The following is a 14,793-nucleotide window of genomic DNA, read 5'->3' as shown; positions in this document are numbered from 1 at the left end:
CCAAAAATATCATTTGTCTTTTTCTGAACTATGTGGCTTTGAATTTCTCATCGCACTTAAGGATACGTAGGAGCAAGATTCACAATCTTGTCAAGCACCCTAATAAAAAACTTATTTTGCGCTCCTTTCTCTTTTCTTTCAAAAAAATTTATAACTAGAAGAAAACAAATAACAAAAACTAACATTCTATTCACAAATCTAATTAAATGGTTCCTGATGAGTACAACGGGTGTGAGGGGTGCTAACACTTTCCCCTCGCATAACTGAGTCTCGAACCCGAATTTGGTTCCAACGACCATTTTCTTTTTCTTTTAGGGTTTTATTGATATTTTCCCTTTCCTTTTGAAATAAAAAAACTTCGGTGGCGACTGTTTTATCATCACGAGCGTGCGAACGCCCGTGGTCATTTTCCACGCTACGACACACAGCAAAGACTAACAAGAGAAACACAAAATGAAAATTGAGTATAAAGAAAATCCTATATATTGTCATAGATACAAAAAGTGTAAAAAGTTACTAATTATTTGACAAACTGAAATTGCAAAGCAAACATGAATACGGTTCAAACATAAACAATCCATTAAGAACCCTGTTCAAGAAAAAATTCCTAAACATGGATGTCTTTTCGAAATCTTCTTTAACACATTATCTAATAAATTATTGATATCAATCAATTTAGACATAGAGAGGGATAGAATAACAAGCTAGTTATACAACAAGCGCAAAATACATTTAGGATTGTTAATACCCAATAACGATTTGTTCAAATTTCATCACGCTAAAGCTTCGAAGTATCCTTATAACTATTATTTTACAACACTAATACATCAAAAATTACTTAAACCATAAACCTATGGTATTTAGCTGCTTGTGTCGAAAACCCATTGAACAAAACATAAACTTATTTTTATCAAAGTTATACAATTTTTTTATAACAAATTACAAGAAAAATACAAAAAGTATGATTTGTGAGAGAGAAAACAATTCATGCAAAACCTTAAATTGATGAATCTAAACGAATCATAAAAATTAAGAACTGAAACAATGAAAGAAAAGTATTGTCAGTAGCAATGAAGGTTTGAAAAACCAAAGCATCAGCGAAAAGAAGAAGTAAGGGACGATGAAGCGAGGGATTTGGGGAAAATTTTAGGTTGGGGCAGCTAGTGGAAACAAAATTTTAATTTTTTGCATTTTTCAATAATTTATATTATTCCATCTGTCTCACACAAATGAGATATTTAAAATAAAAAATATATTAAAATAAATAATCTATTTCAAATTTCAATATAATTTTTTTAATTCTACATTTTAATTAATATTACTTTTATTATTTCTAATACTTGACAAAATATACTTTGATAAAAATATCATCATTTCTTTTTCATTTATTTCTTTTTTTTAAACAGTGTAAAATTATCAATTAAATTACTCATTGTGAGACGAAAAAATATTATTTAAAATTTTTTACAGCAAATTCCATTACTATTTTTTAGAATATTTAAAATTCTCACACAAATAAAACAACGTATATCCATAATTACACCATTAATAGATTTTTCATGCATATAAGCCACATATACCTACGGTATATATGTCTCTCAATAAAAACCTCACTAGAGGAAATGTCAAATTCTGGAACACGATATAATTGTTGGTTTAAATTTTTTAATATCTTTCTATTATAAAAAATTTAATATCTTCTTATTAGATATGTCAGTCTTTCATTTATAAAATATTCAATCTCTAATTTTTAAAACATGTGAAACTTTTAACTTACACTTATATAATATCTTTTCATTAATAGTCATAAAATTGTGGATGAAACTAACACTCAATTCTACAAAACTGCATTTTAAGGTGAAAATTATCACCACTTATAAATATATATATTAAGATCAAAATCAATCGGTAAGATGATGATTACCCTAATCTATAAATACATATTCAAGTTATATATTGTTCATGTAAAACTTTTGATATAAACTTTTCACATGGGCGATTTGATATCGAAAATCTGATAATAGATAGTTTAACGAGTGTTAAATAAGATTTTGATATCATCTTAAAAATTATGATTGAGTATAACTCAAATCTACAAAATTAACTTTTAAAATGAGAATTTGCTCTTTTGTAAATAGATATTTAAATCGTATATTTAAAAATAGAATAAACAAAATAATTAACACCAGGTTGAGTGTAAGAGATGCTATCTAACTAAAGCCATAATCTTTTTCTAATATGATCATAACAAAAACAAAAGGAATATTTCCATGCTTTTGCTTGTGAGATAAATTTCTATTCTGTTATTAGAAAACTCCAAATCCATCTATCATGCATGATTCCTATTGGTGAAACCGACTTAACATGTATTTTATACATTTCTAACCTACATCATACATCATAGCCAATAGAATGCAAATTCCCCATCTAAATGAATATATAATTTCATATACTTCTCAAAGAAACCGTGTAAACTATAGTAGAAAAAGTGTATCATTTATAGTTAAAAAACAAGTTCCAGATCATGAAACACAAGTTAAGCATAAGAATTTAATTATTTGAAAAATGAAAAATCATTTTTAAAGTAAGTTTTTATTAAAAAATAATTTCCATTACAATAAACTAAGTTTATATTAATCAGTAATATATAAATGATTTAATAATTCATGATTACCTAATGACTAATATATAAATAGCAAGAGGGTGGTATCCGATGTTTCCATAACGAAAATCTAGTTTGAAAGATGAAGATGAAAGTTATTATTCTTTTCTGTGTTGCTCTCTTTCAAGTCTGTTGTTCTGCAAATTATAATCCTGATTTCTGTGTAGCAAATCTATCCACTCCATACACTCCTTCAGGCTACCAATGCAAAGAAAACGTAACAGTCGACGATTTCGTATTCTCTAACTTTGCATCCGGAAAAACAATAAAGCCTTTCAATATTACATTAACCGTTGCGTCCGTCAATAATTTCCCAGGTCTCAATGGGCTTGATATCTCTGCGGCAAGAGTGGAGGTCGGTGTAAATGGAAGTATTGCAATGCACACTCATCCAGATGCTTCTGAGTTACTAATCATGGTTAAAGGCCAGTTAACAGCTGGATTTGTGACACCTGATCATGCTTATGTCAAAGATATTAAGCCGGGTGATGTTATCGCTTTTCCAAAAGGACAGGTGCATTTTGCAGTTAACTCAGGAAGTGAAGAAGCTGTTGCTTTTGCTGCTTATAGTAATTCAAACCCTAGCTTTCAGTTTCTTGATCATCTACTCTTTGCAAACGACTTACCAACTTCTACAATTGCACAGTCAACTTTTCTTGATATTTCAGAAATTAAGAAGCTTAAGACTTTGTTTCGTGGCAGTCGCTACGAATATTAATATCCACCTCTAGGTTTCTTATCAATAAAATTACTAGCCTACTGTCTTTCCTTTTTACTTATTATGTTTTATGTCAACTTTCATCTTAATAATACAAGAGGATATGTAGTCCACTTCTTATCTCATCTCAATGGCTTTTCATGTCTGCAAATTATTTTATAAATAATTTTCATGTCTGTAAATTATTTGTCTAATTTTATTTTATGAATAATTTATCAAAGCTTGATAAATTAATTTATCAATAATTAGTATTAATATTTAATAGTTGATTATAAATTAGTTCATTCAAATGCAAAGCTTGATAAATAATTTATCAATTATAGTATTCATATTTAATAATTGATTATAATATATAAAATTGGTAATCCTTATAATTTATTATCAATTTCTATCTCCATCTTTCAAAAATATTTTCACTTCATTTCTAAAAAGATGTCAAGGACATTACTTTCACATAAATAGATACATAAAATTTTCTCTGCTGCCACATCATTGCAAAAATTATCAATATTTTTGAAACACAACAAACTAAATTTTCTCCCAATTAAAATAATATTTTTTCAGGTCAAATAATCTAATTCTAACTTCAAGCACTATTTTTTCTAAATAAATTTTTTCTTTACCAATCATCAATTTATTCATTACCTTAAAATATTAACTTACTAAAAATAAAAACTTTATAAATTTCCATGATCACAAACAATAGAGAGAATGGAGGAGAAATAAGCTTTCATAAATTTTTGTGCACAAGAATCCCAATTTAATGGTGATTTCAAATATGTGATCAAATAAATTTTCCATGGACTAAAAATTAACTCCAACACATAATAAAATCTCCATTTTCTACATGCTAAACCTTTTTTTAATTTCTTTATTAAAGGGACATATCTACAATTTTAGAACAAGGAAATTTTGAATCTTGAATTCCCTTAAAGAATTAGGTTGGCCAAGCCTCAAAATGAGAGAGATGAAAAAAAATTTAAAGATTTTTTACAAGCATGGAAAGAGAAGAAGAAATTGCCAACATGCCTTTGACAAAATAAGCCCCTATGTTTAAGATATTTGAAGGAGTGAAAGGTTTTTTTAAAACCTTGAAAAATTGAGTTTCTTAAGTTCTCCACCAGAGTTAGAAATTTCTTATGCAAATGGAAAGGAAACAAATGTTTACATTGGTCATCATGCAAACTGGTGTCTCACGGTTAGAAAATTGATTATAAATTAAATGGATCGATACTAGAATCGTGAACGAATTACTTTCCTTATAATATTTTAAGTACTCTCAAATTGTCTTAGAGTTTTTACGCAGTAATACTCAGGATAACTCAGCTTGTACTCGAGTTTGCACAAGACCGATGAAAATTCGAACGTAAGGAAGATGAAATATGGAATTTTGTGTGAAGATGATAGGCTTTTCTAATATCTTTTTTCTGAATCCAAAATGCTCAATTTATAAGTCAAACTGATGTTGTTTCATAAGGTTGTGACCCTTGATGAAACACACACTATCAACAACACTTTTGCTAAATGTTGCACTGTTTCGCCTACAACAACATTTTTCAAATGTTGCACTATTTCCCAGCAATAATTTTCAAATGCTATATTATTTCGCATTCTGCAACACTTCATGAAGTGCTGCTTGTTTCTGAATTCAAAATATAAATTGCCTACTACAACACTAAAATTACCTCTTACATCCACTAAAATATCGTGTTAAGTAATAAACATTCTCTTTCTGCTATTCAATGGTCTCATCTCTTTTCAATAGTTAGAATAAAGTTGAAAAATATTAAATAGAACTTTATACCACTATGGTAGAGTGATCAGTGCATTTTGATGCATATTCTTCTATATTTATACTTATGCATTTCCATGTTTTAGTTCGGTTATTTTTTCCCTTTCAATGTGTTTTTATAATTTATCTTATTTTTACACATATTTGTTTTTCGCAATTTATTTTCATCATTAGCAGTCTGCACGAATAAATTCATAATTGGAGTTAGGAGTACCTGATCGAGGCGTGCTACCAGTCGTTGGAAAGCTAAGAGAAATAGCTATGACTTTCATGAAGAAGTCAGAAGCTAATCCGGACTGTAGCATGGTTGAAAAATTCGTTGAAGCCTTCAGTACTAGATTTATATTTTGTGTTGGGTTATTTAGTTTGGGCATGGGTTATGTTTTGACCAAATTAGGTTTATTCTACTTTTCCTATAACCTAAGCAGCCGAAAACAGTACACGGGATCACTATTCACGAAAATTTGAAAGCTTGTGTGAATTCCATGGAGAACTAATCCCTCTGATTCAATCTGTCGTAATTCAGGTTCCAAAACTTGAGATTATTATAATGTTAATTTTAGTTTAATTCCTTCCAATGACATTTTGTGTTCTTGTATGCTTAATTCGATTGCATGAAAAATATTGATTCAATTTGGTTGATTGTATGATCCTAACATAGGCACGTCACGTTTGCTTAATTCATTTTTGTGTCTGATCAATCATGTTTGCTTAATCCATGAAAACTTATCCCGTTTGCTTAATTCAGACAATAGGATCATACATCTCACAAACTTCACCGCGCTTGTCATTGAGTTTGTATCCAAATAGGAATAGACAATCCGCTTAGGGTATTAAAATTATATTAATCGATGATAGTAGGAACTGAATCGGTAGATTGAATTATTTCATAATCACTTATTTCATAATAGCTTATTTCAAGAATTGCTTTTAATAATCACTTTTTCTTAATCGAGCACCAAATCGAACAACCCCCCCTTAATTCTATTTACTTTTGGATAATAATAATCAAGAATCCTTGTGAGAACGATATCCGAGTTAAAATTGTCGTCATACTACGTTTTTGAAAAACACTCGTTTTGACCCGCGCGCGACAGCAGAGCAAATTGGCGCTGTTACCGGGGATTCTTGATTATATTAATCGTTTTTAGAGTCATAGGTTTAGTGCCTACGCGTCTAGGTCCTAGTTTCCTCACGGTTCTGTCCAGCGCGCGTTTTAGAGTCCAAAAAGTGAAAAAAAATCGGTATTTGGGAAAATTGCGTCCGATTGAAAATTTGTTCCGACAGTCTTGTGTAAAAAAATTCTCAAATTCCTTTTTTTTCTATTTTTATGAATTTTTTACTGTTTTCATAGAGTCAAAAAAATCGAAAAAATTCTCAAAATTATATTTTTAAGTCATTAGATTAAATTCGGTGTCACTTTATTTTTCTGAATTTATTTTGATCAATTCCCTTCTTTGTGTTTGTTTTTGAAATGGTTAACAATAGAACCTTAAGGCAATTGGTTGCACCTCATGTGAATTATAATGGCTTGTATTGAATATGATGTTGTTGTTGTTCCTTTTGAATTAAAATCGGGTTTAATACATTTGTTGCCCAAGTTTAGTGGTCTTGCAGGTGAGGATCCGCACAAACATTTGAAAGAATTCCAGGTGGTGTGTTCTACACCATTGAAGCCTGAAGGGATCACTGAAGATCACATCAAACTTCGAGTTTTTCCTTTTTCATTACAGGGTGCAGCAAAGGATTAGATATATTATCTCGAGTCAAATTCAATTGCAAGCTGGAATGCCCTGAAAAAGTGTTCTTAGAGAGATATTTTCCTGCCTCCAGAGCTGCCTCGATAAGAAAAGAGATTCGTGGTATTAGACAGAGTAATGAGTCATTGACCGAGTATTGGGAGAGATTCAAACACTTGGTATCCAGCTGCCCTCAGCACCAGATCACCGAGCAACTACTCATCCAGTACTTTTATGAGGGTTTAATACCGATGGATAGGAACATTCTTGATACTGCTAGTGGTGGAGCACTTGTTGATAAGACTTCAGCTGCTGCCAAAGCTCTTATCGAAAATATGTCCCTTAATTCCCAACAGTTCACTACTAGAGACAATTCTGTGCAAAGCAAAGGCGTGAATCAAATTCAGGTTTCTTCCAACAAAGCTTTAGAGACCAGAATTGACGAGCTCACTGCCTTAGTCAAACAACTGGCAGTAGCAAAACCTCAAACAGCAACAATGTGTGGTATTTGTACTTCTCATGAGCACCCGATCGATACTTGTCCTATTTTGAGAGACGAGACCATTCTCGAGATGCCTCAAGCTTATGCAGCCAACCTTTACAATCAAAACAGGTACAATAATACTCTTGACCTGTCCACTAACAAATACCATCCCAATTGGAGGAACCATCCCAACCTTCGATATGGAAACCCACAACAGAACCCACCTCAAGTGGTTGCCCCTGCACCTTCCGGATCATCCTTAGAAGATCTTGTCAAACAAATGGCCGCCAACAATCTCCAATTCCAACAAAGGACCGATTCTAGCATTCAGACCTTGAACATACAAATGGGACAACTTGCTACTCAAATAAATAACATGCAAGCCCAAGGGTCGAACCAGCTTCCAACCCAAGCAGTTGTCAATCCAAAGGATTCTAATGCTAATGTGAGTGCGATTTCATTGAGATCTGGAAAGGTTTCAGAAACAGCCTCTGAAAAAAATAAAAAAATTATTGAGGTAACATTTGAACCTGAACCTACTCCATCTGAACTTGTTTCATCTGAAAAAATTAAAGAAAATGAGTATGTGCCACCATTCCCCTTCTCACATAGAGTTCTAAAAAATAAAAGAATTGAGGAGGGAGACAAGGAAAGAGAGATATTGGATGTTTTTAGAAAAGTTGCGGTAAATATTCTGCTTCTTGATGTAATTAAACAGGTTCCTAAGTATGCAAAGTTTCTGAAGGATTTATGTACAAATAAGAGGAGGATTAAAAGAAGTGAGAGAGTTAACTTGGGAAGAAATATTTCTGCTTTTATTCAGCCCAAGCCTTCATCTGAAAAAGTTACAGGCGAGAAAAATGTTTCGGCCATCACTCAGCTCTTGCCACAAAAGCAGAGGGATCCGAGAACTTTTATTGTCCTTTGTACCATCGGGGATAGTAAATTCGAGAATTGCATGCTTGATTTAGGAGCGGACATTAATGTTATGCCTACTTCTATTTATAATAACCTTAATCTTGGTCCTTTGCAACATACAGGTTTGATCGTCCAACTGGCGAACAGGAGCAATGCACGCCCGACTGGCGTAGTGGAAGATGTCCTTGTCCAAGTTAACGATTTAATTTTTCCAGCAAGTTTTTACATTCTGGACATGGAAGGAGAGAATAAGACAAGCAGAACTCCCATCATTTTAGGCAGACTGTTCATGAAAACGGCGAAGACAAAAATTGATGTTGACGATGGAACCATGTCCATGGAATTTGGTGACATTGTCGCAAAATTTAACATTTTCGATGCCATGAAACACCCCTTGGAAGAGCATTCCGTTTTTCATATGGAATTGATATCTGAGCTGGTTGAGGACACTTGTTCTGATTTATTTTCACTTGATTTTCCATCTTTATCTGGTTTCGATGATATTTACTCATGTGTTGATTGTACTGACACTAACCTTTGTGTTGTGTGTGCTGAGATTGATGCTGCCTTGTAGCCTGATACATTTCCTACAGGTGAAGTTGTTGCCGATGAAGTTGCTTTTGCAGTTGATGCTCTTGACATCCCGACTGCCCCAAGCATTCCATCCATCGAGCAACCCCTGTCTTTAGAGCTGAAAAAGCTCCCTAAAAACTTGAAATACGGTTATTTGGAGACTAATGAAAAACTCCCTATTATTATTTCTTCTAACCTTGATTTCGATCAGGAAGACAAGTTTTTGCAGGTTTTAAAGAATCACAAGAAGGCAATCGGGTGGACATTAGCCAACCTCCCAGGTATTAGTCCGTAAATGTGCATGCACAGGATATTACTTGAGGACGGAGCGAAAACAGTAAGGCAACCCCAAAGGAGGCTTAATCCTTTGATTCTTGATGTTGTGAAGAAGGAGGTAACCAAACTCTTGCAAGCAGGTGTCATTTATCCTATCTCTGACAGTAAATGGGTAAGCCCGGTGCAGGTTGTACCTAAGGAAACAGGACTCACAGTGGTAAAAAATGAAAAGAATGAACTTGTTCCCACTAGAGTTTAGAACAGCTGGAGAGTTTGTATTGATTACAGGAGATTGAACTAGGCTACGAGAAAGGATCACTTTCCTTTACCACTCATTGACCAAATGCTTGAACGACTTGCTGGTAAATCACATTATTGTTTTCTTGATGGTTTTTCAAGTTACTTTCAGATTCATATTGCACCGGAAGATCAAGAGAATACCACTTTTACTTGTCCCTTTGGTACTTTTGCTTACAGGAGGATGCCTTTTGGTATTTGCAATGCTCCTGGCACTTTCCAGCGATGCATGATTAGCATTTTTTATGATTTCATTGAAAATTTCATGGAAGTCTTTATGGACGATTTCACTGTCTATGGTTCCTCTTTTGATGCATGCTTGAGCAGTTTAAGCTTGATTTTAGAAAGATCCATCGAAACTGATCTCGTTTTAAATTATGAAAAATGCCACTTTATGGTTGATCAGGGAACTGTATTGGGTCACATAATTTCAGAAAAAGGAATTTCTGTTGACCCTGCTAAAATAGATGTGATTTCTACACTGCCTTACCCTTCTTGCGTTCGCGAGATTCGTTCTTTTCTTGGTCATGCAGGTTTTTATAGGCGTTTCATCAAGGATTTCAGCAAGATAGCTCTTCCGCTATCAAACTTGTTGAAGAATGATGTCACCTTCAACTTTGATGACAAATGCAAATAAGCGTTTGACTTCTTGAAGAAAGCATTGACCTCCGTTCCCATAATCCAGCCACCGGACTGGACCCTCCCTTTTGAGATTATGTGTGATACGTCTAATTATGTTGTTGGGGTTGTCCTTGCACAAAGGGTTGACAGGGTTGCCCATGTTGTTTACTATGCTTCTAGAACTTTAGATTTTGCACAGTCAAATTACACTACCACTGAAAAAGAACTGCTAGCTACTGTTTTTGCTCTTGATAAATTCAGATCATATTTGTTAGGTTCCAAGGTTGTTGTTTTTACTGACCATGCAGCATTAAAGTACTTGTTGAAGAAGCCGGATGCAAAACCGAGATTGATTCAGTGGATGTTGTTGCTCTAAGAATTTAATGTAGAGATTAAAGACAAAAGTGGAGTTGAGAACTTAGTGGCTGACCACTTGAGCAGGATAGAGAGAGATGCAGATCCTTTTCCTATTCAGGATGACTTTCCTGATGAGCAGCTTTTTCTTTTGCACGGGATTACACCTTGGTTTGCTGACATTGTTAATTTTCTTATTGCTGGTGTTTTTCCAACAGGTGCATCTAGATCACAGATTCACAAACTCAAGAGTGATGTCAAATATTATGTTTGGGATGATCCATATCTTTGGAAGTTTGGTAGTGATCAGGTAATTAGGAGATGTGTCCCCGACTATGAGATTGAATCCATTTTGAAATTTTCTCATACATCTCAAGTCGGCGGACACTTTGGTCCGTAAAGGACTGCAAGAAAAGTCCTTGATTCAGGTTTCTATTGGCCAACTGTTTTTAAGGATGCTTATGAGACTTACCGCACTTGTAAAGAGTGTTAGATAGCAGGTACAAACATCACTCGCAAGAGTGAAATGCCTCAGCAACCTATGCTTTTCTGTGAGGTATTTGATGTATGGGGAATCGACTTCATGGGTCCCTTTCCAGTTGTTGGTGTAAGCCCTAGAGGCCAATACTTTTGGTACTTGTATCGAATTATTTAAAGGCATTTTCTTTATTATGGTTGATTAATAAAGTCCCTAGAATAGATAGTCCGTTTAATGTATTAAGTGTGACTTAATCATGAGAACACATTAAACATAAGGACATTATTCTTAAAGTATCCGTAGTCGAGCTTTAATGTGAAGTGGGATAACATTAAAGCATTAAGACTATTATGTTTGTAGACTGATGATCACATCTCATGGATCATGGATAAAGAGTTATCAAGTCTTAAACATAGGTATGAATATTAGGAGTAATATTTATACCGGATTGACCCGCTATGAGAATACTATATAGAAAGTTATGCAAAGTGTCATAAGTTATTCTCATGGTGATAATAGTGTATACCACTCTTCGACCTGAAACCACTATGGATCCTAGATGTAAAGTCGAGTGCTTTGTTGCTGATCCAACGTTGTCCGTAACTGGATAACCATAAAGACAGTTGATGGGTACTCCACAAAGCATGCTGAGGGACATGAGTGTCCTAGATGGAATTTTCCCATCCTGCCTAACAGGATAAATGTCTATGGGCCCAATATTGAACTGGACAAGGATGACACGGTCTATACCTTGTGTTCAATATAGACATAAGGGCAAAGGGGTAATTATACACATAATTATTATCACAGGAGGTTTTGTCAGATCACATGACATTTTCGTGACTTGGGTAGCAATGATGTGTTGCTAGATACCGCTCACTGTTTATTTTGTTAAATGCGTGATTTAATATAATTGTCAACGCCGCGAAAACCTATAGGGTCACACACAAAGGACGGATTAATGAGAGATAGAATAACTAAGGAACACCGTAAGGTACGGTGCACTTAAGTGGGAGACAAAATATGGTAAGGTACCAAATACTTAAGTGATTTTGGGCATATTATAAGATATGGGCCAAAATACACTTAAGTGGGCTTTTTAGCTTGAAGCCCACACAAGTGGTTCTATAAATAGAACCCCTTGGGTAGAAGCATTGTCACTACACTCCACTCCACTCAGACTGAAATTCAAGTAGAGACTTGGAATTTTTGTTTCCCTCTTTCTCTCACTCAAAGCCTTCATTCATAACAGCTAGCACTGCGATTGAAGGAATCCGTTCGTGTGGACTGAGTAGAGACGTTGTCATCGTTCAACGTTCGTGATCGCCCCGTGGATCTGTATCAAAGGTTTTGATCATTATCAGAGATCTGCACCAAAGGTTTGAATCGCCACAAGAGGTAACGATTCTATCACTGATCATGCCCATTCGTAAGGATCACTAAATGGAGAAATTTTTAAATTCCGCTGCGCCTTGGATGGCTATTCTCCAACAGTGGTATCAGAGCCACTTACGAAACCATGAATCTGATAACTGTTTTTGTTCTGTAATAATATGATTAAAGACAGAATGAATCAAAGGTTAAATTGAGATCGATCAAGTTACATATATGTGATATATGTAATCCTGATGCAAAATACATTATATATGATATAGTGTTCTCGTTTCGTTCATTCAAACCCTCAATGATTGTTTTCCTTTGAGCGATCAATGGTCATTTTCTTCTTGATCCGACATTAGTATGGTGAAGCAATGACGTATTGATCAATCATACTGAATTAACAATCGAGATGTGTTTGACGGTCTGAAATTGGTGCATCAGGGTTAGTGACGACACAAGGGTTGTGTTGTCAGAGAGTTATGCGATTGGGGTTTGACTGCACAAGAGTTGTGCGTCCTAAACACTTTTCCGAACAGTGTTAACCGGTTAACGCGCATGGTTAACCTGTTAACGTAATACGAAATAAATTTTTTAAATTTTGGAACAGTGTTAACCTGTTAACGCAATGCAAAATAAATTTTTTGAGATTTTCAAACAGTGTTAACCGGTTAACGCATTTGGTTAACCGGTTAACGCAAGGCGGAAAACAGTTTTCCAAGACATTTTCAAACAGTGTTAACCGGTTAACGCATATGGTTAACCGGTTAACGCAAGGAAGAAAAGAGTTTTCTAAAAGTTTTCAAACAGTGTTAACCGGTTAACGCATATGGTTAACCGGTTAACGCAAGGAAAAATTCACCCGTTCGGCTAGAAAAAGTGCTTTGAAGTATCAAGTGTTGGTACGAAAAACGACGTCAATTTTAAATGAATTGTTCCCGCTGTCCGGGCAGCGGACCCCCGGCTAACTCTGCGTAGTGTGATCGATCGTCGAAATTTAATTTGATTTTAATTAATTAAAGGAATTAATAATAATAATAATAATAATAATAATAAAGTGTTTATTATTGTCTTGTGGTGATCGGTTATGGCCTTAGTTTTCCTTTGTTTTGTTTTGGGTTTTTAAAATACGACCTGTGTGTCGTGCCTCTCTCTTAATCTCCCAAATGTAACTTCTTTTCTCATCTCACTCCCTCGTATGTAAAACGAGTTTCTTTTGTAATGTAATGATATGAAGAAAGCAAAGAAGTCAGTGCCAAAGGAGGACAACCTTGAAGATCTTGCTTGGAGAAGCTTAGATCGTTGTAGGTTAGCTTAGGTTCTCTCATTGGCTTGGGAGAACAATTGCGCTAGGGGCCATAACTGTTTCATTATGTTTGTATGTATGTTGATGCATGTGAATGTATGTTGATGCATGTGAGAGACGGTTTATATGATAAACAAGCCGGTGAGATCAGAAAAATTGCAATTCCCTCAAAATAAATATTAAGTTTAAGCTTTCCAAGTTTTAACACTCATCAAGACTAGTAATGGATAATGTAGGTTTCACCTACGCGAGGTGCATGATCTATATATTAGTAAGGTGCGATGGGATAATTGTAATATCCAACTGTTAAAACAATGGGTCAAACTTAACTAAACAAATTATGAGAATATTATATATGTTTGCTTTCCAAGTTTTAGCACTGATCAAGATTGGTATAGGATATGTAGGTTTCGCCTACGCGAGGTGCATGTTCTATATTAGTAGGGTGCGATGGGATAAATGTAATATCCAACTGCTAAGACAATGGTTCAAACTTAGTTATAATAATATTATATATGTTTAGAAGCAAGAGTTGGGAATGATCCATATGATGGATTGGAATAAGGAGTTATTCACCCAATTGAAAATTTTGAGAGTTGTATGAGATACAACTGGAAGGAGTTCCTACCTAAATAACCTAGTTTTGTGTAATCCGCCTACGCGGACTTAGAACGAAGTGAAATATGGATCTCGACCCACTAGAAAATCTTCCAACGGGATTTTCCGAATCAGATGATGAGGGTCATTTGTTTTGAGTAAAATGTGGGAGCATATTTAATTAAAGGCCTAATTAAATATGTCCATGATACTTATATTTTCATTAATCCTTATGTAGATTACCATGACAACAAACACCTCTAACAACATCCTGCGATCAATCCTTGATAAGGAAAAATTGTCTGGGACAAATTTCCTGGATTGGCACCGAAACCTGAGGATTGTCCTCAAACATGATAAAAAGCTGTATGTCTTGGAGACACCTGTTCCTGAAGAGGAACCTCCTAGTTCTGCACCTAAGGCAGAAAGAGATGCTTATAAGAAGCATGTCGATGATTCCAATGAAACTGCTTGTCTCATGCTAGCTACCATGAACTCAGAATTGCAAAAGCAACATGAGAACATGTCAGCGTTCGATATGATCGAACACCTGAAGTTGCTCTATCAAGAGCAAGCAAGGCATGAGAGGTTTGAAGTTTCA

General features: G+C 34.5%; 1 protein-coding gene across 1 annotated transcript; it reads left to right on the top strand.

The window, feature by feature from the left end:
- Positions 1–2,662: 2,662 nt before the first annotated feature.
- LOC127082963 (auxin-binding protein ABP19a) lies at positions 2,663–3,505 on the top strand. Its single transcript, XM_051023199.1, has one exon. The coding sequence runs from the start codon at positions 2,745–2,747 to the stop codon at positions 3,378–3,380; it is 636 nt and encodes a 211-aa protein (XP_050879156.1). The 5' UTR covers positions 2,663–2,744; the 3' UTR covers positions 3,381–3,505.
- The last annotated feature ends 11,288 nt before the right edge of the window (positions 3,506–14,793 follow it).

This window comes from Lathyrus oleraceus, chromosome 5 (assembly GCF_024323335.1).
Source record: "Lathyrus oleraceus cultivar Zhongwan6 chromosome 5, CAAS_Psat_ZW6_1.0, whole genome shotgun sequence".
Taxonomy (NCBI): domain Eukaryota; kingdom Viridiplantae; phylum Streptophyta; class Magnoliopsida; order Fabales; family Fabaceae; genus Lathyrus; species Lathyrus oleraceus.
This window is presented reverse-complemented; position numbering and strand designations above follow the sequence as displayed.

Excerpts from the sequence above, each read along its gene's own strand:
- LOC127082963 (XM_051023199.1), top strand. The coding sequence starts at position 2,745 with ATGAAGATGAAAGTTATTATTCTTTTCTGTGTTGCTCTCTTTCAAGTC.